At 36.5% G+C, this 27,042-nt stretch overlaps 1 protein-coding gene across 3 annotated transcripts in view; it reads right to left on the bottom strand.

The window, feature by feature from the left end:
- Nucleotides 1–27,042, bottom strand: part of CDK14 (cyclin-dependent kinase 14) — a 530,627-nt gene that overhangs the window by 205,868 nt on the left and 297,717 nt on the right. For all 3 annotated transcript variants that reach the window (XM_012720955.1, XM_012720957.1, XM_012720956.1), the window contains one exon: nt 18,672–18,792. In XM_012720955.1, coding sequence (XP_012576409.1) covers nt 18,672–18,792 — 121 coding nt within the window. The remainder of the gene's footprint in view (nt 1–18,671; nt 18,793–27,042) is intronic.

The raw sequence follows: 27,042 nt of genomic DNA, 5'->3' as shown, positions 1-27,042 counted from the left end.
AAAATAATGTAAATTGCTTAAAAAACAAAACATGGAATTGGAACATCTCTCTTACGGAAGAGAAACATGAATGAATCACATTCTCAGTGAGGGCCAAGCGCTGTGTCACATATACCATAAATTTCCTTTCCTCTCTGTCTCTACTGACCTGAAAGAACTTAATAGACATAACCATACTAGACTCAGAAAACAGTGGAAATCACTAAGACATTATACCTCAGTGACTTTACCTTAACAGCACACTGTCAAGAGATCCCTTGGTTTAAAACAAAAGCCTCCACTGTCTTGTTCCAATACCCATTAGCAAATCTGTTTCACATACTCTTAGTGGACTGCACTCTGTCTGTCTAGCAGTTCTCAAATCTCCAGAGGGTGGTTTTTAAAGTCATCTAGGGAGCTTTTAAAAATTGCTCATGATCTGAATATGAACCCCAGAAATTCTGTTTCAATCTGTCTAGGTTAGGCTCAAGGCAGCTATACTAAGAAACAACTCAGACAAGATTACCTTGCCCAAAAGTCATGCGTAAAGTATAAAAACCTGACTCAACTTGTTCCATTACCTAGAACTGTATACTTCATCTACTTGCTTGAGATATAAATCTAACCCAACCTCTACATCTAACTTAAATACCATCTCCTACATGGAAGTCATCTACAAACATGCCAGCAGCCAGTCTAGTTCTATTTTATGAGCTTATTTATTAAGTCTATTCACTAAACAAGTTATTTACTATGGTCAACTTCTTCTCCCAGCTTACAGTTCCTGATAGTCCAGCATCTCAGGAGACCTTGTCTCTCGGAACAACACGGCCAGCGCCTAACCCAGAAGAAACTACAAATGCACAGTGTGAACAGAGAGCCAGACAAATAATCTCTCGTGGGCTTGGAGAACATGTTACTGAGGGTGAGAAGGAAAGAAACAAAGGTAGACTGATAAGTCTCATTAATAACACTAGATAACTAGTAAAAATGACCAGCTTTCTGCAGATGAAGTTCCCTGAGTAGACCTGGTTCCTCCCTACCAGGGGAATGAATGTTCAGATAAAGCCTGCTTTTTTTTTTTTCTAGTTCATTCCCTTCCAGCAATTCTCCAAGTTTTCTTTTCCCCCTTCAATAACTCTACCTTGAGTGGGCTATATTTCCTGGAAGTATCCTAATAAAGTCACAAAAACACTGGAATACTTTTTCAATGACTGCACTCATTCAATTTGGGATGAACAAACCCGTGCCTTGAATTTATTTCAGACCTAACTGAGGTTAAGGACAAAGATCTACGACTCAATATCTGCCCCAGTTATTATCACTGTTGTGTATGTGAACACTGTTTTGAGTGAAAGAATAAATTATTAGAAATCTCTATTTTCTACATAATCCCTACCAAAGTTAAGCACAAGTGGTATACAGAGTTAAGATGACCACAAACAAATGGTCCATTATAAAATAAAAAATAATTCCATTTATATAATAATCTCAAATCTGTATTCAAACCTATCTAGGCAGATAACACATTTTTTTTCCCATTTAACAGACAGCATAGGTATTAAGAATTATTTTAGTAGCATATTAAAATGAATGTACATTTAAATATTGGGGTTTCAGGCAGCAAGATAAGAACACAAGTTTCTGTTTTGTCATTTTCCAAATTCCCCCCCCAAGAATTCTTTTCTAAGTCTACATTTGTATTATCTTCTTATGTAAGTGTGCATAAAATATCTTGACTCTTAAGTAACCACCTGTGTCATCTTCTTCCTTCCTTTTTTTTTCTTTTTTCAACATTTACCAATATGTGCTATTCATGATCTTTTGGCCTCAGTCTTTCCCACCACAAACAGCAACTCAAGAGAGTGAAAACCCTGAGCAGAACCCATAGCCACATTCATGATGGCGATCCGGCGGATCACGCTGGTGAGGTCATGTTGCTGTCATTCGTACTTACAGAATTTTTTGCCCACTACTTGTGCTTGGTCTGTATTATCTGCACAACACAAAGCTTAGGACAGTTTAAAGATAAGTCCCTGCTGTAACTCCTGTCAATAGGAATATGATGACGCAGCATTTCAACAGGCTCTTGCTGGTTTAGCCTGCTCAGGGATGTAGACTCTCATAGCTAATGAATGTTTCCTAGGACATCAGTTTACAAAGATACTTGAGGGTATACTAGTAAAACCAAGAGAATCATATTTAAAAGATACGTAAACTCAAGGAAATTAAAAAGCCGAATTATAAAGCATGTCAACATAAAAGCACATTATAGGAACTCCCTTTGTACCAAGCAACAAAAAGAGCTCTCAATTTTGTAAGAAGGGACTATTACGCTTGTTTCTTTTTTGTTGTTTTCATTTTTATACCCCTTGCACATTCTACTAGTGCTGTGCATTCTCTTTTGTGAAGGACTAAGTTGATTGTTCTCACTGAGGCACTGAGAAAGAATTTACCCACTTAAGATTTATACTTATAATATATAGTCTTATTTTAAGAAACATCTTTGATTTGTTGCTTCTTCTGGGGATTTGAATAATCATATAATTATCAACCACTTAGTCAAAATATTTCAAGAATAAGAACACATTTATAATTAAATGTGTGATAGGAAGCAATATGTTCAAACTTTTACCTTTGGGTTACCTGGGAAGGTAGTTTAAAACACCCATGTTCCCACTTCTTTCAATTTTTTACATTTAAAATTTCCAAATTGAATTTATGCCAAGATGTGTAAATAATTTTCCATCACAATTCAAAACAAAATTTTAAGTGGAAAGGACAATTCTTGTCATCATAAGCACTTTTTCTTAGCACATATTTGCTTTGAGCACCTTCTGAGGACTTCATGACTGAGAAAATTACTCTTTTACAAATTTAGCATGAATTTAAAACTATCGTAAATGGTTTTTTTTTTCAAGATTTATTTATTCATTTATGCACAGAAGAACTAAGGTATAAGCCAGAGGTGTAGAGGGTAAGAGGATACAGAAGAGACAGAGTGGGGAGCAGAACAGACAGTTTGACTGAAATTCACTGCTGAGGGGAGCAGTGGATGAGACAGGAGAGGTCTGCTGCACCATGGGGTCACCTCCCTGGGGATCAAATTCAAGCCACAGAGCATAGTGCAACAGTGTTGAGACTTAACCCCCTATGCTCCCAGGGAGACTCCTAAATGTCTATTTTTCAAAAGGGTAAAATGATAGAGCACAACATCTCCTTGGGGCTGTTACACAGAAATGGGTCATCTCATGTAAAGGAGTCATAGCAATTTGATGTACTTTTTCTTGGAAGAGCATGTGCAAGGCAGAGCTGCAGCTTTAGAATGTAGAAAGTCAGTGCTCAGGTTCTACTTAAATAACTTGGGCAGCTAGTTGAAGATTAATTAAGTTTGACATGAAGGTATTTAAAAACAGATACAACATACTTTATGGCAAAGGAATACAAGATAAAAGAATTATCTAAAGTACTAAATTTGGGGCAATGGTGGGAGGGAATATAGAATGCAGGGAAAGAGGAATTTGCAGGAATGAGGCAAAACTTTTTTTCCAGCAGAGAAGGGGAAAAGCAAACTCAATGTCACTTCATTGGAAGGGTCTCCCAATCTCTCAGCTGGGTTAGATCTCTGAATCTATGTGTATGTTACTTCCTGTGACAGTGACTTATTTACTTACTTGTAAATGTATTAACCATGATCACCTTTTGGAGATTAAGAATTTGGTCTTTTAGTTTAAAAAATATACAAATTAGTCAAAAAGATAATGACAAAATGGTAATCCTCCCAGCTCTGTATGAAGTAGGGCTGAGTCACAAAAGTCACATCTAATATGTACTGTAATGTACCTGTTTATTAAAGTCTTGTTGAGATTTTATGATGCAGGATAACTTTGTATATTACAACTAAAATAGGGATTGATTAGGCCCATGAATTCCCATATTCAACTATTTACAGTCTAACAAATGATTTTTGAAGGGAAATGCAGTGAATTTTCTCATGAAGACAATACCACAAGCAGTTAATCTACCCAATAGTTGATTATCCTACATGAGTAACTGTGAAATGGGACTTAGAAATTATCTATATACTTGACATTAATCTAATTTTAGCCATCAAAATAAAATATTATTCTCCTTCCTCAATTCTCAGGGCCATTTGCTAGGCAATGGTTTGGTTCAGTCTCGGTAGATAATAGAGAGACTGTAATATTTAAAATAGTGTCCAATTAAAATCTCAGAAATTCCAAAAGTCTAGCCTCTAATTTCATCCATTTATTACCTAACACTTGAGAGCCCTTTAAACAAAGATTGACGGCATAGAATACAAGGGGATCACAACACAGTGCAGTCTGTGTACTGAGTACATGCAGAGATAAGTGATCAGCTCTGACTAGCACCATGAGAGAAGCCTCCATCTTTTCATGAAGAATTACCTAATTGAAAGTTATGAGGTCTCTACTAAAATTCAGAGAATTATTTAGGCCCTTTCAGAGCCATAGGCATCCTTACAATGTTAGGAAACAGGGTTGCAGATAAAGACGGCTTCAAGCTGTTTCTGACCCAAGCACAGAGGATGAATAAAAGCACAATTCACTGTAAGTTAATTCTCTTGCCTTCCTCATTTTCAGCATCAGAGTAGCCTCAGAAATTTCCTCAAAGTTTATGTGTCCACCCAGAAACAGCATTTAAAGCAGTGCTTCTCCCCCTTAATGTGCATGCCAGTCATGTGGGACTCTTGTTAGCAAGTGATTCTGATTTACCAAGTCTGTGTTGAGGTCTGCAGTCCTGCATTTCCAACAACAATGCTGATGTTGTTGCTCTCAAGAACAAGAAATGAGCAGCAAGTCTAAAGGAATGATAGGAATTCTATTTAGAAAGCAGTATTATAATTCAGATCAATTCTTAGAACATGTATTCAGGTCCCCTTCAAAAGAAACATATTTTTTAAAAAGTAGACTTGCAAAATAAGTTAGATTAAATGCTAATCACATTCTCAACTGAACATACAGATGGGACACTAACTCAGAGAGGCTCCACGTTAATTAATCTAATAGGTAATTTTATTTAGCCATGGTTCACTGACTTATGCTAGTATGCAATTAAAGCAAGTGCAAATGCACCAAGGTGGTCACGTATTTATCTTACTTTTCATTCACAAAATGAATCTATTTATTAAAAAAAAAAAGACAAGATCAAAGAATTTTGTCCCCTAGGAGGTTAGCCTCTAAAAGATTAAAAATTATTTATTTTTAGTTTATTTTGCTATAAATTGTAACAAGAGTTATTATGCATAACTGATGTGATCTTTTCATGTTGGCATTTGCAGTATTTGAAAGTGAAAGATTAAAAAAAACTACATTCCACATGCCCTTGGTGACTATTGAAGCAATTGAATTGATTAAACTGTCACTCATCATTTACTGTGGTTAGTGCTTCATTAGGCACAGATAGGCACAATATATCTTAGTCAAATACTTCTATGGAGTACTCGGCTCTCAAGGAATGAAAACAACAAAACACCAGACTGCGAGTCAAAGCCCATCTCACAACACATCCAGGTCCAAAAAAAAAAAAGAAGATGGACATTTTATGTAAGAGAAACATTACGATGTGTTTTTCAAACTATGAAACAAAATTATATCTGGAAGAAGTTGTACAAATTAAGCAAAAATTAAACTAAAAAGAATGGAGCAAAGGTGCAGCTGACTTGGCAAAAGGTAATTTTAATGATAATTCTAACCCTCACACTTTAATGTTTATAGATCTATAGATTTTTTTTTAAGATTTATTTATTTATTCATACAGAACGGGGGTACAGGCCAGAGATGCGGAGGGTGAGAGGATCACCAGGGACAGAGCGGGGAGCAGAACAGGCAGATCAACGAAGTACACTGCTGAGGGGAGCAGTGGGCAGGTCAGGAGAGAACAGCCTCACCATGTGGTCACCTCCAGGGCAGGCAGGGATAGAACTCATGTGGAAGTGGCGTTAGCTTCTTAGTGCAGTGCTTTAACCTGCTGCGCCACCAGGGAGGGCCAGGTCTATAGATTTTAATGTGCATACATTATAGTACATATACTAAAATATATATATTTAATGCATATACGTTGTTGTACACATAAATAAATATGAAGTCTGTATGTGTGTGCATTTTTTTAATCATATGGTAAGGCCACTTTTTGTGTTCTGGTCCCACTATCTAAGTTAGAAGCCTAGAAATCATCTGAAACTCTGGCTTATTTACATCCCATTAGCAAGTTGTGCTATCCTAACTATACTGAAATATTCCTTCACTCTTAATCCCAATCACCTTGCCACTCCCTCTATTTCTCTCTTTCTTTCCACCTGCTTCCTAACCTATGTTCTTCCCTACCCACAAAAATCAGCCATTTCACACTTCATGATACCTTTGTTTATGGTATGACCTCCATGTCTTTCAACTCTAGTACTGTTAGCTTTGAAAGATGCCTCTGACAAATGACATCTTTACTCAACCATCCCCAAAGACAAACTTATATTCACATTTGAATTGCCACAATACTAACTGTGTACTTGTGGTTATAATTTGTCATACTTTTCCGTTCTCTCTGACCTCGAAGGCCTGGATGTATATTTCTATCTCTACACCACCAGAAATTGACATAATGTCTGATATCAATAGGTATTTGATGACTATATTTAATATGAATGAATGAATGAATCACATAGAGTGAGGTGTGCACTTGAGAAAACAGTAGAGAGAGACCTAACTTAACAGCAATATTATCAGATAAATGCTAAAAATAAATCAGTAATTTCACCAAAATATCTAAATTCTAACTTCATTTATAACTCACTTCTCCAAAGGAATCCCGGGGGTCTCCATGGAAACCTCTGGTTCAGCAGTACAACTTACTAGAATGCTAAAATTCAGAAACAGAGGGACTTACAATATGCCTAAGACAATGCTTTGTTTTTTCCATGCTAGGAAACTGTATTGCATTTTTAAAAAAAGATTTATTTATTTGCATACAGAACAGGGGTACAGGCCAGAGGTGCAGGGGCAGTGAGAGGAATCCACAGAGAAAGAGTAGGGAGCAGAACAGGCTGGTTGATGAAGTACACTGCTGTGGGATGATGCAGCAAGTGGGTCAGGAGAGGTCTGCTGTGCCTCGTGGATCACCTCTGGGGTGGGGATTGAACTCATGTGAAGTGGCTTTAGCTTCTTAGTGCTGTGCTATAACATGCTGTGCCACCAGGGAGGGTCTGTATTGCTTTTTAAATGGTCTCAATTCAGTACCAGAACCTGAAACTGTGATGCTAAATCCCAGGTCAACAGGGCTAATCATTATGCCAGGCTGCCTCCCTCTGGAACAATGTGTCTTTATTTGACCAGTCTGTTGAGACTAAAGAAAGAAGAAATAGAGATGGCAAGTTTGTTCTCTCTACTGAAACACAAATGCTAACAAGGATAAAGATAACAGCAAAATAAGGGCCTGAAAATGAGAGAGACCTGAACAGAAAACACAATAAGCTATCCTGAAAAACCGGATACTATCACCATTGATATTATTTGGAAAAAACAAGATGTTCATTTATAAATACTTGAATAATCAAAACAGATTCTGATAAATGTTAAAGGCCCCAGAGTTAGTTTTAAAATAATACCCAAAGGTCATAGAGATATATGGAGACCATGTACCTCCAGATACCAGTCACAATTCATACAAAAATATAAATAGGAAAGGCTCCTTACTGAGGACCACTGTTAAGCGTGGAAACAAAACTATAAAACTCAAAATGCTACACAGAACAAAAGTGAAAATCTACATCCTATGAAGGAACACCGAAGTTGCACTTGAGCAGTCATTTGAAATACTACCAAAGAAAGCATTTCTCCTAGGAATAACTATAGATTAGGCAGGACAGGAAAAAACAAGTTAATAAGTCTTGCACATCTTTAATTTATGTTGATATGACACCTGATGCAGAACAATGAAGTCATATTAAGACATTTTTTCCTGGACATGTATTAATCACCCTGCAATAGGAAGAAAATTATTCAGTAATTATCTCAAAGATCAAAAGCAAATGATACATTCAAACAATCTTTCACAGAACACATATCTAGCATATTACAAAAAGAAATCACCGCTAAAACTTCATGGAAATTACTGTCCTATATGGAGTATTCTGAACTTTAATGTCAACATGTTAATACATTTGGTACCAGTCATCAAATAGAATAACTGGACTTTTTTTTCTTTAAGATTTTATGTTTTTTATGCATATAGAAATGGGGTCCAGGCCAGAGGTGCAGGGGCGGTGAGAGGATTCACCATAAACAGAGTGGGGAGCAGATCTGGCAGATGGACAAAGTACACTGCTGAGGAGGGCAGTGGGTAAGACAGAAGAGGTCTGCAGCGCCATGTGGATCACCTCTGGGGCAGGGATTAAACTCTCACTGAAGCAGCCACAGCTTGGTTTAGCTTCCCAGTACAACATTCCAACCCACTGGGCCACCAGGGAGGGCCAGCATAACTGGACTTTGAAGGATTATAATTTAAAACTTTGGAATGAACACTTCTAAATTATATTATCAGGTGGATGATATCTGACAATAAAATATTTGAGAATTACCTGATTGTCTTAGATAGTACATGGAATATGTGCTTTGCATTGTAAACCTTATTTCTCATTTTTTAAGAAAGGTCTGTGGGCTTCTTAGATCCAAAGATGTGCCCTGAAATGTGGCTTGGAAGACCAGTGACACAGACTACAGTGTTTTCAATATCATGAAGTTGTGCAATACAGTAGCAATACTGGATTTTACTTAGGACAGAGATCAGGTCTTTTCCAGCTTTGAACCTCTGGACAGTATGTAAAGTTCAATGTTGAATGAATTGCTGAGTGAATAAATGAATACAAATATTCACAGAATTGTGTAAACATCTCATTCCTGGAATCTACAGTCTCACATGGAAACACAGAGAAATATGAAATGCTACAGTAAATGATAAAGATAATAAACCCCACAAATATATGGTAGGGAAGATCTTTTTGGGAAATGGGCTGTCCCAGAATTCAAAAGGTGTCCCCCCCCCCCACTTTGTCATCAACAACCAGTTAGTGTGCTAATATAAATCAGCACCTTCAGATTTGGGGACAGACGTGAGGGAGAATAAAATGAACATAAAACAACAGTAAACAAAATTATAAACTGATTTCAAAGGGTTGTATAGTTGATATAACAAAGCTTTTTAATTTGTTCAGTTTTCATTAGGCCATAAATATATTCTGTTCTTACAAACAAATATGGAAAAGCAATCAGGGAAGAATGATTTGAATTATCAATGAGAAAGAATAGAAAAGCCTTGATAAGCTCTGCGGAATATAAACATTCTTGGAATCTATTACCACACATGGAAATAGGGAAATATAAGATGCTGCAGCAAATTATGAACAATTCAAATGTATATAGGAAAAAATATCCTTAGTAATTACTAAGTGTCAGTCATAGAATAATGATGGAGTTTTTTTTTTTTTTTAATGGAATTTAGTATGCTGTTTCCTGGCCATTGGTACATTATTTTGGTTGTTTGATTTTATTTTTTTTTAATTATTGTATATTCTTCCCTCCCCACCAATGATGTTGTTTACCATTAAGAATCTAAAGATATTACATTTAAAGAGCAAAACTGCAAAAAAATACAAATATCTAGGTTTATCAATTATATAATATAGCATCTATAACCAAGAAAGTTACAAGTATAATCAAATTATATTTAATACAGCAGAATACCTTTAAAAATGTAATTTAATAGAACTTGAAATATGTGTCTAATGTAGTGTCCTGAAGAATTCACAGATGTCACATATAAGTCCTCACCTCTGTCCTACAAAGAACAGTGTGAAGTCTACAACCAAATTTCTTGACTCACTAGTAGACAACAGTGGTATTTATACAAGTTCCTACTTTCCTTCCAGTCATATCTCCACTCAATCATGTTAATAAGTAAGTTAACAGTATACTTTTTCATCTTCATTGAATTAGAAACTTTACATTGATTGGAATGCTTGTTGAAAAGAGTTTCATTAATTGACTTAGCCTGTTAGAACAGCAAACAGACTGGACTCACACATGCCATGGACCAAAGAACTACCCTCCACAATCAGGTCTTCAAATTGATGTAAACATTTTATGATCCTTTTTTTTTTAAAGATTTATTTATTTATTCATACAGAACTGGGGTACAGGCCAGAGATGCGGAGGGTGAGAGGATTCACCAGAGAGAGAGCAGGGAGCAGAACAGGCAGATCGACGAAGTACACTGTGGAGGGGAGCAGCGGGCAGGTCAGCAGAGGTCTGCCACACCATGTGGATCTCTTCTGGGGCAGGCAGGGATCAAACTCATATGAAAGTGGCTTTAGCTTCTTAGTGCAGTGCTTTAACCTGCTGCACCACCAGGGAGGGCCCATTTTATGATCTTTTTAAGAATTATCATTTCACATTCTATCCCCTTTCATCACTAGCTCATCAAAAGGCAAATGGCTTTCTGCTCAAGTGTATTTTCAAAAATCGTCATTATTTTACTAACAGCTAAATGAGAAGGATTACAAATTTCCACTACTTGACACTAAGATCCTGGCTGTCATTCATGTTTCTGTCTACACTATGCTGATTGACTGGTTCCCACCTACCAACACTTGTAATTAAAATTTGTGTCTGAACAAATCATATATTTCTTGAGATCAAGGGCCTTTGTAATCAGTTATATACAGTCAAAGCCAAGAATTCTGAATATCAAAGAGTAAGCGATTCAGTACAATGTACTAAGACCCCATATCCTCCTCAAAGTGACCAAAATATCAGTTAAGGAATGTAACTTTAAGCACGTTAAGTTAATTTCAACACATGTGGGTGAAGTATGGCAATATAGGCAGATAATAGGAGAATATTACTTCAATTTTAGGTAGAGTATTTACGTGTAACAACTTGGAAAAGACTCAGGTACATACAAGTCCAAAAAAATGTGAGGATGAGTCTGACACAACTGGTAGAAGGGTGGAGTGAAACTTGTACAAGTCAAATGACTCATGTTTTTTTCTCGAATCATCTCCTTCCCCAACCTACCAGCAATATGGAGTGTTTATTCCCAAGAGAAATTAAATCCAAAAAATCTTAAAATAGAGGATTCTGATGTGGCAAAGCTGAAAAAAGGGGAATTAAGTGAAAAAAGATTTTTATGAGTCTGTGTGACCATCAGCTCCCCTCACAAGTCTTGCTATGAGAAAGCTGGTGGCTGGGACTCAGCATCTGAGGGAGAGTCAAAGTGGGACCTTCCTCGATGTTTAAGGATGTCCCAAAGAAAAGTCTGGTTTTTTTATATGAGCAATATATAATGAAATGACCAGCTAGTTGTCCCTCCTAAGTTATAGATCAAAGTCCCTCATTTATTAAAATCAAAGGTCTTATTAAACTAGAACTTCCTGCCACTCTCATATTTGAAGAAACTTCCAACAAAAACCAGAGAGAAGTTGTACATATGGTAAATGATTTTTTTAAATAAAAAAATATTTTTATTATTTTTAAAAGATTTATTTACTTATGAATAAAGAACTGGAGTCCAGGCCAGAAGTGCAGGGGTGGTGAGAGGATTCACCAGAGACAGAGTGGGGAGCTGAAAAGGCAGATGGACGAAGTACACTGCTGAGGGAGCAGTGGGCAGATCAAGAGAGGTCTGCTGCCCCATGTGGATCACCTCGGGGCTGGGGATTGAACTCGCGCTGAAGTGACTGTGGCTTGCTTGTAGTGCTGTGCTTTACCCCAGTGTGCCACCAGGAAGAGCCAAAGAGGTGAAGGGGCAGTGAGAGGATTCACCAGAGACAGAGAGGGGAGCAGAACAGGCAGATCGACAAAGTACACTGCTGAGGGGAACAGCGGGCGGGTCAGGAGAGGTCTGCCTTGCCATGTGGGTCTCCTCCGGGGCGGGTGGGAATCAAACTCATGCAGGAAGTGGCTTCAGCTTCTTAATGCCATCCTTTAACCCGCTGTGCCACCAGGGAGGGCCCAAAAATAATATTTTAAAGAATAGAGTGTTATTATAGAAATTCCAATATCAAACAATTTTTTTTTCAGTTAGAGATAATAGAAACAAAGAAATATGGCTGCAGAATTGAGGGGGAAAGTGGAAGAAGGGAGTAATGTGCAAACGATGGGCTATAATGGAGGAATATAGGTGTTTTGGTGATAGGCATGGTGTGGCAATACATGTATGAAGAGGTGTGAACATACACCCTTAAATCACATACTCTGTTGCAAACTAAGGATACCTCAATTTTAAAAAGTTAACAAAAAGCTCAACGCCTTTCTAAGGCCTGAAAGTCTTTATATTGAAGAGAATCTACTCAGCAGTAATAGGAAAAGAATTAGCAAAATACATTATCTTGAAAATTCAGAACTCCAGGGACTGATGGTTGAGTTTGACACTATTCCAAGAGAAAATACAAAAAGGTATGCAAATGATTGAAAATCAGAATGGAATCAGACTTCTCAGCAGCAGCACTGAGGTTCTAAAGAAATGAAGCAATGCATTCAAAATCTGGAGAAAATACCTAATTCTATACTCAGCCAAAATATGTCAACCATGTGTGGGAGTAGAATGAAGATATTTTTGGAAAAGTAAGAACTATATCTCTAATGTGCTCTGTCTGAGGAAACTAGAAGAGGAAGACCTAGTATCCAGAAAATAGGAAATCAGTCATCAGTATGAAGGGAAATGAATCCAAGCAAGAACAGACTTTCATGAGATGGCTACTTAAGGAGATGTAAGAGAAACAAGACACCAACTGACAAAGAGTCATCATTCACTCTATAAAAAGTTAAGATTGGAATCTATGGACAGGGGAGCCATGGAAGAAGAGTAATTTCCTGGTAGAAGCTGTAGCCAATAATTTCCACTCCACTTTCCTAAAGTAGAGTGAGGAAAGAGTATTCAATCCCCCCTTCCTGCCACTTGTCTCCTGCCTGAACCAGATGTAAACCAGTGGTCCAGGAAGCTGGCAGCACACACTGTTTTGGTGTCAGCCATGCAAGTCACAGGGAAGAGCAAAAAAGGGTAGAAAACAGATTTGGAGGAAAGTAGAGAATAATCTGTTTAGACCCTATAACGTAGGGAAGGGACAAATGAAAGTTCCAATACAACAGATGTTTCCTACCCTAAGAGAGCAAAGAGAAGGAAGTTTAAAGGAAAAGGTTGAGTAAGGGAGATGTCAATACAATTAAATGGGAATGGTCGATTTGCTGCGGGGTTTAAGTTTTTGGAAAACATTTTTTTATATATATAACTGACAAATCTTTTCATTTACAAGTAACTGGCAATAGGAGGGAAAAAAACAAAAATTAATAAAAATCACAAACTTATGTATCGGAAAAGGGCTATGAAAGAAAGGATACAAAATTATTAATACGACTTGATTTAACCATTAAAATTTTATATATTAATATTCAAAAAATGATATTGCATCCATCTTGGGAGAATGAGATGAAAGTGGAGTGGGAAGAGGTTGATGGGAAACCAACCAAATTGACAATTTCTAAAATAGTAAATTAGTAAGTAGCAAAAGAAACAATTTTTAATAGAAACTAAAAGTTGGAAGTAGTTGTTTCTCTAAGGATTAAAAAGTGAGTATCACTGAGGTAGGAGATTACTGCTTTGAATATTGTTACTGTGGTAAAAGCAGTAAGTAAGTGGTTATTCTGGAAATCAGTTTCACTATCATAGTTGTCTGCTTGGGAATTGAAGCCAATGATAGTTAATACACATAGAACTATCTTAGCTTTCCAACTACAATACTGCCTCTTATTTACATACAAAAACAGTTACATGACTAGAGAATTGATTTCTACAAACACACAACTTAAAATGCAAAAGATAATAGTGTGCACTCAGTGTTCTCAAAATTTTAAGCAATGGCTTAGATATTACAAAATCACATATACACAAGGAAATAAAGTAAGAATACCCTCTCTGATTCTCTAAACATTAGTGGTATGCTTGTCTCCTAAAACCAAATACAGCAAATTCCATTCTTAGCTATGCAAATACCTTGGATATTATATTCCAATATAAATGCAACCTATTTAACCTGGCTTATTAATATCCTACTCAATATTTGTGGATTCTTACATTTCAAAAAGAATTTCACATGAAACCTCCTTTTTGGCTATTTTGACAAACCACTGAGATAGGTGAGTATAACAAGGGCTATTGCAAGCATCATGAAAGTTACTCATTGTAATTTAATTAGCTTTTTAAAAATCACCTGAATATCTGTCAATGGGTAACAAATTATAAAAAAATTCGTATTTTTTTAAGAATTTAGTAGCAAAGACAATATATAATGTCCCATTTTATCTATCATTCAGATAATTTATCACTAATAAGTCACCAAACATATCCACTGAAAACATACAAACAGCTCTTCTCTCACAAACAGAGTGATGAACAACAGGGATGTAAAAACCATAATGATGCCACATTTTTGGACAGAGAAATAGAACTGGCTGTCTTCAGCACCTCAGAGGCCATCACTAGATTTAGCATGTTGTCAGCTATTCTATAATGTCTTCACAATCTAATATAGAATAGTATCTTCAAGGATGATGAATTAAAAATTATGCAAATAACTGGTTTTTCACGAGGAACTTGAGTTTGTAGTCAGTGTGAATTAAGTACTCAAAGGCTAAACTACTAACAGCAAATTATTACTCCAATGCTTTATGAAAAAGAAAGGACCATGTGCTACGGTTAGATGCTTGTTTTATACTGTTTCCAGTTAACCAACTATTAAAGGGGTCCTTGTATGGATAATAAAGTATATGGCCATCCTTATTTAAGGAGCTTCAGTCATGACTGGGCTTAGAAACATGGCTTCTACCATGAGTCCAGCTTTCAGTTACCTAGGTGTCCTTCTGACTATCCCCTGGTTCTTTTGCATCATTGGTGCAACATATTATATATTATTTGAACAGCTCTCAAAAGCCCTTAAAGAGGTGTTCCTTTTGACAGTAACTAATTCATTTATTCTTTGGCCTCATGAACTTATTAATTAGAACATGTGCAAACAGTGTTGACAGATAGATGATTTTATGTAGCTCATAAACACAAACTGTCATTCTTACCTGCATTATTTTTGAAGTAGACTCTTTTGTTACAGACGTAGAAAAGAAATAATGGTTCATTATTGGGAAAATACATGCCAGCATAGACAATGGTCTCATAAAATGCATTCAACCCAATAATTCATAGACTAAGTATACTCTGAGAGAGTATCTGGACAATATACAGGCATGCATATACCTGCAGATATGCACATACATGACATGTGTATATGCATGTATTATGTGTATGTATAGTGGGGACTAAGTTGTGAGGGGGTGCAAAGGCAGTGCACAAGGCTGTTGAGTTAAAGTCCCCCATTTTATTTGCAGCATGCAAAGAATCCAACATGACTCAGAATATAAATTATAATAGGAATTTTACTGTATTTGTATTTTATGATCACCTCTCTAATGAAACGAAGGACAATTTCTCATATATCATTTTCAGATATTATGTAATATGCTGTAGTGAGAAAAGGCTTTAGACTGGGTTAACCTGAATGTGAGGATAGTTTGAGTGAAGCTAGTAAGTCTGGGAGAGTGCGATTTCTTTACTCTGGGTTGTTTTCTTCTGCTATCTTTTGCTATAGTAGGTCAGTTAAAAAGCACATTAGGACTTAAGAGTATAGTTTGCTTTAATAAAAGTATTGTTACTACTGTTATCCCTGTTCTTCGATATTCAAGTTAGCATTATTCAAATACTTAAGACAAGACCTCACAGAGAATAAATTCATGTTCAGAGTGGGGGATAAAAAAGGATTAATTTATGATTCTCTCAATACACTGATAAACAAATGTGAGTCCTAAGAAGCCTTATTTTATTGCATAAATTTCCTTGGTTTATGAGAGATCCTTAAGGATGATGGCATAAAAAAGGATGTTAGCAGAATTCTGTATGTTGCCAAGATGAAGGGTGATTAAGCTTATTTAATAAAAATCAATGCTACATGGTCTTATAACATTCAGTAAATAGGCAATTTCTTTGCTGACATATGCAAAGTTAATTTTGATGCAGACATTTTTCTATATATCAAGGCAGTATGGAAATTTTCTTCTAGTCACCCAGCTGCTACAATGTTAAATAAATTAATTTTAATCTTAAATCAAAGATGTAATAGAGGAAAGGGTGATTTAATATGCAATCTCATTACATTTGACAGGCTTATTTATAAATGATTTGCTCCACATTTTGACAAGCATAGTTAATATGTTAATTAGCTTTTTAAAACATGATGAAAGGAAGAGACTGACATGCTATCATTTTTCACACACCATCTTGGGGAGCACTGTAATTGATGTCACAAGGTAATGCTACTATATGTTGTGGTAATTCTATATATGTTGTGGCCCACTAAAAGCACTGTGATCTTGATGGATAATTATTTATTAGATCTGGATAACTTGGTCAGCCTATATGAAAAGTTAATCCCTTAAAATTATACAAAGTAACTTTCTGCTTTAGAAAACACATGCAACAATAAACATACTTATGAGCTTCTACAAAGGAATATAAAGTTTATTCAGAGTGATGACCTACCGCAGAGCTCCCTGACTTGGAAGGAACTATCCAGATAAGCTGCTTTTCACATTTGCACATCTCTTAATGTAGTTTTCATTTACTTGGTAAGCCTTTTGGTTTAGAAGCTTAAAGATGATTTCCTATGCCTTGACTTTCAAAGGGTTATAAAATCCAAGAGTTAAGGAAAGTTCTATACCAAACATTGTCCAATGTGATGCCTCTGCTTAAATTCTCTTTCACTGAGGGAGACAAAGGTCTCAAAAACTATCTATCTTGATGAGTTATCAAATCACACAGTACATTCACACATTGCCACAGTGTTGGAGACCCAGGACAGTAAACCGAAACATCATGGCAAACTCTGATTCCCATCACTTTCTCCAGTGTTAATGCAGATGTGTCTTCATTAGTATTTTTATAGTCTGTGGCTATTTAAACAGAAAACTGGAAAGTGTAACACTGTGTAGGGATCGTTAGTTTTTAGTTACTACCCTACTGCCCCAGGATGGTAAATGAACTGTAAAAAGAGCCTGAAACCTCTGCCACCTGCCTCTGCTATTGTCCACGGGTTAATATTTGCTCTTCTCTTCAATGCAGCTGAGCCATGGCTCAATTACAGTCCCAATTCTAGGTCTTTGAAGCTTCCAAAGTACCCTGCATCAACGTCATCTATTATGCAAAAAACCAGTGCCCTATGAACTTCTCACTAACTGGAAAAATATATACATTTAATCTGACTTATGATAAAATAACAAAATGGCTTTTAGAAAAAGAATTGTAATCAAATGAGGTTGACAGTGAGGCATGGCACAGGCATAACTCTGATGTTAGGGCTTGGAAATGGAGCAATAAACATGGGAAAATGCTCAACATAACATACTGACTAGAATCTATTTTTGACAGTGAGTATTTTTGGCAGACAGCCAAGAGGGTTTTGGGGTCTACTATTTTGTATCAGTTTTCTTCTCTTCCATTTAAATAACAGTCCTCTTCTTTATGTTGTCAGTATGTCTCTATGTAAAGCAAATTAGCAGAAAGTACTTCTTAAGAGAATGAGCACACCACACACACAATATACACGAGGAAATGAAAAGTGTTGCGTTGGGGGAGTCAGAGACCGGAAATCAAATACTACATACCAGAAACTTACCTAAGTCACAATTCATGTAACTTTTAGTCCTTTAAAGACCAATTTTACAGGTTTGTGAGGGAAAAGTCACTAGTATATAAAACAGTGTTCCTGGATTTTGAGGGTAGATTCTTAACTAAGCTGCCAAGCACCCAGACAAAACTGGTTCCAAGTCTCAAATATTTCAAAACTATGTTTAATGAGCAGAATCCTTAACTGACCTTCCTGAAACAACCTAAAATTTCCATATGCAAAAAACATAATTACTCCATAATTCAAGAATAACTGGTTAATGATTATTTGCCCGGCCAAATCTCCACTATAAGGCAGGAAGCAGGAAGATAATGAGAAAGGTAATAACTGATATCCTGATGCATTCAATGATCTTTATTTGCAAACTTTTCCTCCACCACACCTAATGATCAAAATATCCAATTTGACCAAATCCTCTCCTTACCTTGGGGGAAAAAACAATGCAAACAGCTATCAAAAAGGGCCAGGAAATGTAACCAAAAAAGGTAAACTACAACTGAATTTAGATCAAAATAGTCAGCCACTTTGAGATTTGCTTTGAATTTAAATGTTTCCCACTACTTCCAACCTATAACATTGTTAAGTACCAACTCCTTTGTTGTAAGGCCAGAAATGAAGACATTTAGAGAGAAAAATCACTCTGAAAAATGTGTCTGCTCTTGTCCATCAAGAATCACTGCCAGACACTGTGTCCAAGGGAGTCTGATTAAGACACATTTCTAATCTGGTTTTTAAAAATGCAGCAGTATTGTCACACACACGCAGATATCCTGCACCATTAATCTTCATCCACACTGCTAGCACGTTTGTCTAGGCTTGACCCAGACTGAGTACTACCAGAGAGATTAGATAAAGTAAAGCTTCCATTTCTCACCACATGTCAAGGCAGGTGGAATATTCTGTTGAGCCCAAAAGAACGTCTGGAGGTCTGTACCACAAGGTAACCACTTCATTGGAGTATGTGTGGCTAGGGACAGACTTTGCTCTTGCAAGACCTGTGGGATAAAGAAAATAAAAATGTGCATTAACAGAACAAGAGAATTTGAATTTGAATGGTCACAGTTGTAAAAGGTCAAATGTGATACTATAATACAGACTTATGAATCCAATGTCAAGGTTGCTAGAAAAGAGGGAATTCATATTGTGATCTACTGTTTCAGATACAAAGCCAACAAATCACTTACATTTCCTAATAAAGCAGCATAAATTTAATAAAATATCAAGAGAATAAATAACAAATTCATTAATGTATACATATCACACAGAAGCTTAGAAAGCTTCTACACTATAGTCCAAAGAATTCTTCCTGGAAATCTACTGAAAATTAGAAATACATATTATGAGAAAGTTCCAAGGTCAGATAACTGGGAGAAAAAAGTTGTTTAAAAAGTTAAACAGTTCAGGCCCTCCCTGGTGGCGCAGCGGGTTAAAGCACAGCACTGAGAATCTGAAGCCACTTCCGCATGAGTTCGATTCCCGCCTGCCGCCTGCCCCGGAGGAGACCACATGGCGGAGCCAGACCTCTCCTGACCCGCCCGCTGCTCCCCTCAGCAGTGTACTTCGTCGATCTGCCTGTTCTGCTCCCCACTCTGTCTCTGGTGAAGCCTCTCACCGCCCCCGAGCCTCTGGCCTGTACCCCAGTTCTGTATGCACAAATAAATAAATCTTAAAAAAAAAAAAAAAAAAAAGTTAAACAGTTCTCCATACTGCCAGAATCCCCAGTATCCATTTTTCTAATGTCCATTGTGAATATAAAAGAAGAGAATATGGTACTTTTGTTAGAGGATTTTCCCCAAACATCTTACCTTTCAAAGGGCTGTTAAATACTAACTAGTCAATACATATTCAAGAAGCTGATCCGAAAACAACCTATATAACTAATAGTGAAATAAATCTCACGAGATCTTAATAATATTTTCTAAAATTTTTTTAAAAGCTAAGGAAATAGTCAAAATAATGTAAAAACTATCTCCAGTTTAACTTCCATCATAAATAACTAAAAAGCAAAGAGATTAGCATAAAATATATTTGAATGTCTTTAGTGGTTAGTTTCGAAATATGTAATTATCCATTTTTTTCATTTAGTAAGTTTTTCTGAGTATTTCTAAAAATTTCTGCTATGAATATATATTCCTTTAAAAACTCACAAAACCTATATATTTTCTTAAGTGAAAAATATCCTTCTGTGGTAGCTTTCTATCTGGGCATGTTTTCTAATGGCAAATGTAAAGTAATGCTTATTAATGTTATGCTCAAAATACACAACATTTTCACAATGAAGTTACCATCCCCTCTTCACTTTAATGTTCCAATTACTTAAATTTTATAGTAGTTAGGAACATGATTTAAAAAATAAATTAAAATTTAAAAAGAAACATGATTTTTTTGCTATTTATTAAAAAAACTTGGCCCTCCCTGGTGGCGCAGTGGGTTAAAGCACTGTACTAAGAAGCTGAAACCACTTCCGCATGAGTTCGATTCCCACCTGCCCCGGAGGTGACCACATGGTGTGGCAGACCTCTCCTGACCCGCCCGCTGCTCCCCTCAGCAGTGTACTTCGTTGATCTGCCTGTTCTGCTCCCCACTCTGTATCTGGTGAAGTCTTTTGCCACCCCTGAGTCTCTGGCCTGTACCCCAGTTCTGTATGCACAAATAAATAAATCTTAAAAAAAAAAAAACAAACAAACTTGATATCCAGTTTCTTATATTACCTGCAAATTTAACAATTATACAACTGGTAAGAAAAAGAATTTCTAATTAATTCAACTACAGTTACAATAAATTTTTCAACAATGAAGTTTTGATAATACAATGGCATGCTATCTTGATTAATATTTATGAGTGTGGCATGTTAAAATTACACTTTATGCACACACAAACATACAAACAAGCACATATGTGGTCCTAAGCCTTTCTAAACAAGATAAAATAGCTCTTTATGACATTCAATTACCATAATAATAATATCTATTTCTTTTTTCATCCAGGTATTCTCTTACATTAATTCAGGTAAAACTGAATAACAGAACAAGAAGGATGGTAAAATGTTTCCAAATTTAGTAATTACCTCAAAAGGTTTAATTCTCAAGCAACTAGGCTTCTACACAAACTAAACAGCTAAGCACAAGTCCCGAAATAGGTTCTGACTTGTTCCATATGCTGTTGTCAAGTCAAATGTGATGCAAAAAATAACATTCACTCTGGATTTCCTTGGTTTTCCAGAGACCTTGTTGACAGAAAGTGAGACCATGAGATGGAACAATGAAAAAAATCTGAGATTTTCTTTGACAGCTTAGAAGACAACCTAGTTATAAAACATTGTGATACTCCTAGTTTTTAAATAAGACTTCAAAATATCCTAGCAATTGTATAAATCTAAATAATTATATGTATTTTCACATTAATTATGCTCATTTTGAATATGAGTTTTTAAAAGTGGCTCAATGTTTCTGGAAAATATGAATAGAAAAAGGCTTTGTCTGTCTATTTTGCCTCCTTCCCACATACTAGGTCAAGGACTGCTTAAACTACACTTACAGGGGCCACATAACATCTTGAAACAAGCATAAAAATGAGTTTTCAGTATCTAAATCTCTCATGTGTTAACACAATTTGTTAAATTTGTATAATTCTAAATGTAATAACTCAATGAAGAATATCATATTTTTGAGATACACTTTTTCACTGTTTGAGAAAAACTCTTACATGATGTTACTTTAATATAGACCATCAATTTAAACATTTTCTTGAGGATAATTTCCTATATACTGATATATAAAATGCTTTCACCTTAAAATACCTTTCTGTTAGATAAACTTTTCAAGAAAGGAACAAATTATTAAAACAATGATTCAAAACACACACACAGAGAGACAAAAAAACGTGTACCTTGAGGTAGGAATATACATTCTAAAAAATATTTTTGGTAAAGATATTGTTATGTATTCATACAGTTCATGCATCAAAACATGCTTATTCATGCAAAATTTATTAAACTGCAACTTCCAGCTGAAGAAAAACTGTAGGACAGGATTAATTAGCACAGCATGTGTGAAAGCTTTCTTTCTCTGTTCCTTGTCAGTTGCTATGGTTACACTACAGGAAGAGAACTACACCATCTTTTAAAAAGGATGAAGTTCATGGGCTATTATCAAAACTTCTTATATTAATGTTTAGTTTGAACTAAAAGTCAAAAAGCAAAGTGAAATGCTAAGTAGATGAGTACAAGTTGCTTGCACACTGATGTTCTGGTTGAGTGTGGATGGGGAGGGTGCATGTTTCTATGGGCACCTAAAATGCCTTGTGTAACAATTCAGAGTAGCCAAACTGAAGGAGTTGCCTTTTCTAACTAATTAAAGGCACTAGAGTAAACAGCACTACTATTCAAGCTCTTTTGCTAAGGATTCAAAGTTGGGTGGCCCTCTACCAGTTACCATAACAGATTCTTGAATTTCCAGAAAATTTAAGAAGCTTTATACTTAACCTCTTACCCAACGAAAGAATTCCCCTTTAACATTTCTCTAAGATCCAACATCTGGCAGGGACAGAATAAATCACAAGAGGGTGCTTCCAACATTTTCTTGAAGCAGAAACCAACAAATGGAAATTCCTCAGACATTTCCATAGTTCTCTCCACTGCACTGGACTCTTCTAACCACTCTCTTTCATTTGCCTTTACTCCATTGCCTTTTCAGATACAGAATTACCTGGAGTGAGTTGATCTCACTCTTTGCTGTTTCCCCATCTGTTCCTTAGCTGCTCCTTTTGTATAGGGCTAGATATGCAAACCAGTGCTTTCTCAAATGAGTATGTTCTGCAGGCAACTGTGACTCATGCCATGTTTTAACTGCCATTGGTAATTTCTCACCTAAAAAGATTTTGACACCAGCTCATACTGTTTGCAGGCTTTGGATCTGGGTCTATTTAATTCCTTACTATACGGACCTACAAAGATGTGCAGCAGGCACTCAACACAACCCCAACCACAAATCCCTAAGGCCATCTGTATTGTTCAACTGGGGAATAAGCAATAGGCCATGAGTGCAGGAGCAAAAGCATTTTACTATAAAACTATTTTAGAATCCCTGACAGTGAAAATTATTTTATTTGTACACAAATACATGTTAGATTGTGCATTCTATGTACACTCGATGATTCTTTTAAATTACAGTTCATCCTTTGGCAGGTGATAAAACTGGTTGTGGACTTGAATAGATCTCTCCACACCCATGGAGAAAACTGCTGAATTTAGGGGTTGGGATTCACTAATGGTAATACCCATGTATCTGTTTTAATTAAAGAATTGCAAAAGAAATGGCAATATTGGCATGTTTTTCTTATTAAGTGGAAATCTTACAAAAGTCAACAAAAGTACAATATGCAGGTGTACCTTCTGCCCTTTCACTCTTTACAAAGGATATGCTAGTGTTTGGTGCTTATCTGTACTGCTTTTGTTTTCACATGAAAGCAACTCCCATATCTCAGTCCCCAAACAAACAAGATTAGTTAATCACATGATCAATATTTCCAGTGGAGGAACTCCTTTCTTCACAACTTGATTCCAAACAGACTTGAAATGCTTTGGTAGTATTTTATCATCCTGCCATTCATTAGGCTGGGAAGGGAAAGACTTCTCTGACCCACAGGCAGAAAGGGTCTGACTAGGAATTTCTTTTCTCATAAAAATGCTTAATGGAGTCTTCTCCCTCCTAGAGGATTTATATCACCCATCGTATGGTGCGCTCTAGCTCCTTGAAAATTCCTTAAGGCTACTCTGAGGGTGTACTGTAAACAACCATCAAACACAACCAACCAAAAAAGTATTTTCTTATGATATTCTACAGAGTTCTGGTCTATAACCTCTTTGCACTTGACAAAATTTCTCTACATGATCATATTTACAGTTCCCATGACTTCAGCTGCCACTTATATGCTTTTAATCCCTAGTACATAACTTCACTTAAAACATTAGTTTTACAAATAAAAAAATGCCCAATCTTGAATATTTCTCCTGTTTCCAGTTATCCACAGTACCGTCTTCTCCATCACCCTGTAACTTAATACTAAACATCATCATCCATCCTCTCACCAAAGTTAGAAGTTTTATTTTGTTATCAGCTCCTTCTACTTACAAAATTCAGCAGATTTTACCTCATCATTTCTAAGTTTACTTCCACCTCCTTAGGTCTGCCCTATCACCTCTTCATGGATTATTACACTAGCCTCAAGTCTGTTTATAGCAAGCAGTTATTAATGTACATTTTATACAATCTATTATTTATATTTATTGGAATTAATTTATTGAAAATTAAAATTTAATTAGAGCACTACTCTGTGAATGAAAATTTTAAATGTCCAATCTTCTCTCATAATCACTATGAAAATTGGACATCCTCCAATTCCCTCAATCAATTTTCTTTCCACTTCCACCTCATTGTTTCATTTACTGTTTCTGTCTAGATTTTAACTTTAACAAAAACTACTTTTTGCAGGATACCAAATCACTTAAAAATGTCGTGATTGGCTTTTGTTGGAGTTGTTCAATGAAGAGTAATTTTGAAAATAAATTCTAATAAAATGTTTAAATGCACAGGAAATAGTTAAACATGTTAAAGCAATATTTATTTTGCCCTAATTTCCTTAAATATCATTGTTGTTTTTTTTTTTTTTTTTTAAAGATTTATCTATTTATTCGTACAGAACTGGGGTACAGGCCAGAAATGCGGAGGGCGAGAGGAGTCACCAGAGACAGAGCGGGGAGCAGAACAGGCAGATCGATGAAATACACTGCTGAGGGGAGCAGCGGGCGGGTCAGGAGAGGTCTGCCTCGCCATGCGGTCGCCTCCGGGGCAGGCGGGGATCGAACTCATGCGGAAGTGGCTTTAGTTGCTTAGTGCTGTGCTCTAACCCGCTGCGCCACCAGGGAGGGCCCCATTGTTGTTTTTTAATCTAACAAATAGCCTTATTTCTGTGTGTTCTGTGTATTCTGGGCACATACTTTTTTCCTTTTAAGAAACTTTTTTTTTTTTAAGATTTATGTATGTATGTATGTATGTATACAGAAATAGGGTACAGACCAGAGATTCAGGGGCGGTGAAAGGATTCACCAGAGACAGAGGGGGGAGCAGAACAGGCCGACTGATGAAGCACACTGCTGAGGGGAGCAGGGGGCTGGTCAGGAGAGGTCCTCCCCACCATATGGATCACCTCCAACGCGAGGATCGAACTCCTGCTTAAGTGGCTTTAGTTTCTCGGTGTTGTGCTGCTGCGCCACCAGGGAGGGCCCTATCATAACAATTTTTTAAAAAAATTTATTTATTTATGCATACAGAACTGGGGTGCAGACCAGAGGTGCAGGGGCGGTGAGAGTATTCAGCAGAGACAGAGTGGGAAGCAGAACAGGCAGATTGTTGAAGTACACTGCTGAGGAGAGCAGCGGGCGGGTCAGAAGAGGTCTGCCTCGCCATGTGGGATCATCTCCTGAGCGGGCAGGATCGAACCCATGAGGAACTGGCTGTATCTTCTTAGTGCTGTGCTTTAACCTGCTGCACCACCAGGGAGGCTCCTATCATAACATTTTAATGCAGACATTCTAAACATGAGAGGAAATATTCAGGTCATTAACTTTTCTGAGATTATTGTTTATTTTGTATAAAAGATAAAATAACATACTTCTCTGAGAAATACTGGTTTAAATAAAATTGTTAAGCCTGGTAAGAATGCTGTCAGAATTCTTTGGCTGAATGCCATACAAGAAACGTGCCTTTGTTTTGAGAGCACTAGCTTTCAGAGAATGGAAGAAGAACCTGTGATCTGAACAAACTAAGCCTGACAGTAGTTCTGACACTAACTAGCTAGCCAGTCTCCTTGACTAAGTCACTGGAGGCTTTGGTTCTATTATTTGGAAAATAAAGTGTTAAGATCAGAAAGATCAGAATCAGTGGACCGTGGCTATAAACTGGCTACCTATATTCATAAATAAATTTATGAATACCCATCATTCCTATTTGCTCACTTACTACCTATGGTGACTTTTGTGCTAAGGAGCAGAAAAGTTAACAGAAACTGTATGACCCACAAGATGACAATATCTGGTATCAAACAAAGTCTGCTGATCCATTGGCCAGAAAAGGCAATTCTACTAAGGCCCATCCAGGTAGTACAGTTTAGGGATTCCAAGAAAAAATTACTTAAAACTTTATTCATTTAATGTATTAAGGTCGTATATGCTCAAGTTCTTTTTGAAAAAGCCCGTTAAGTAATTCCACCTCAATGATCCCATCACAACACATCTGCATTAGCAAAGAATGCAAAATCATTTTCAATACTATATTTGTGGCTATATCATTTTCACAGTTCACTGGTTTACATTTCATTTTCTAGTTTCTGCTTCTCAGTTAATGAAACTCATAGTTATTATTCCCTTACCAGATGACAACACAATATACAAAATAAATTTCATAGCCTGACTAAATTGGAAAGTTTAATGAAATTCTACATCTATGATTTGTCTCTAATTTTTAAAAATTAAAAGTAAAATCTTCTATATTCATAAGAATCTAAGACATGGTATTCAGAATGTTGAGAAAATATATTTATAAATATGTATTGATATAGATCCTATATATTACAAAATTTCATATGTGTTAAAAAGAGGTAACTTATTTAATGGTCACAAGTATATAATTAGATCAAATGAGTTAAGAAAAGTTATATATTGCACCAGAGGTATGCTCTGCACTTGCTGAGAAAGAAGCCATTCTATAAAAATAAAATTAACATAGACACATAATGTTTTTGTGACCACATATACTTTCAAATTGTATATATTTTTTAAATTTTAAGACAAATAAGAAATTTGAGAGTACCTCTCAGAAAAGTATATGAAAATTACTTTCAGGACCTCCCTGGTTGTGCAATGGATTAAAGCACAGCATCAAGAAGCTAAAGCCACTTCATCATGTGCTCGATCCCCACCCCAGAGGTGATCCACTTGGTGTGGCAGATCTCTCCTGACCTGCCTGCTGCACCCCTCAGCAGTGTACTTCATCATTCTGTGTGTTCTGCTCCCCACTCTGGCTCTGGTGAATCCTCTCACCACCCCCTGGACCTCTGGCCTGTACCCCAGTTCTGTATGCATAAATAAATAACTCTTTAAAAAATATGGGCCCTCCCTGGTGGCGCAGCGGGTTAAAGCACAGCACTGAGAATCTGAAGCCACTTCCGTATGAGTTCGATTCCCGCCT

This window comes from Condylura cristata, unplaced genomic scaffold (genome assembly GCF_000260355.1).
Source record: "Condylura cristata isolate star-nosed mole 26May11 unplaced genomic scaffold, ConCri1.0 scaffold00005, whole genome shotgun sequence".
NCBI classification, from domain to species: domain Eukaryota; kingdom Metazoa; phylum Chordata; class Mammalia; order Eulipotyphla; family Talpidae; genus Condylura; species Condylura cristata.
This window is presented reverse-complemented; position numbering and strand designations above follow the sequence as displayed.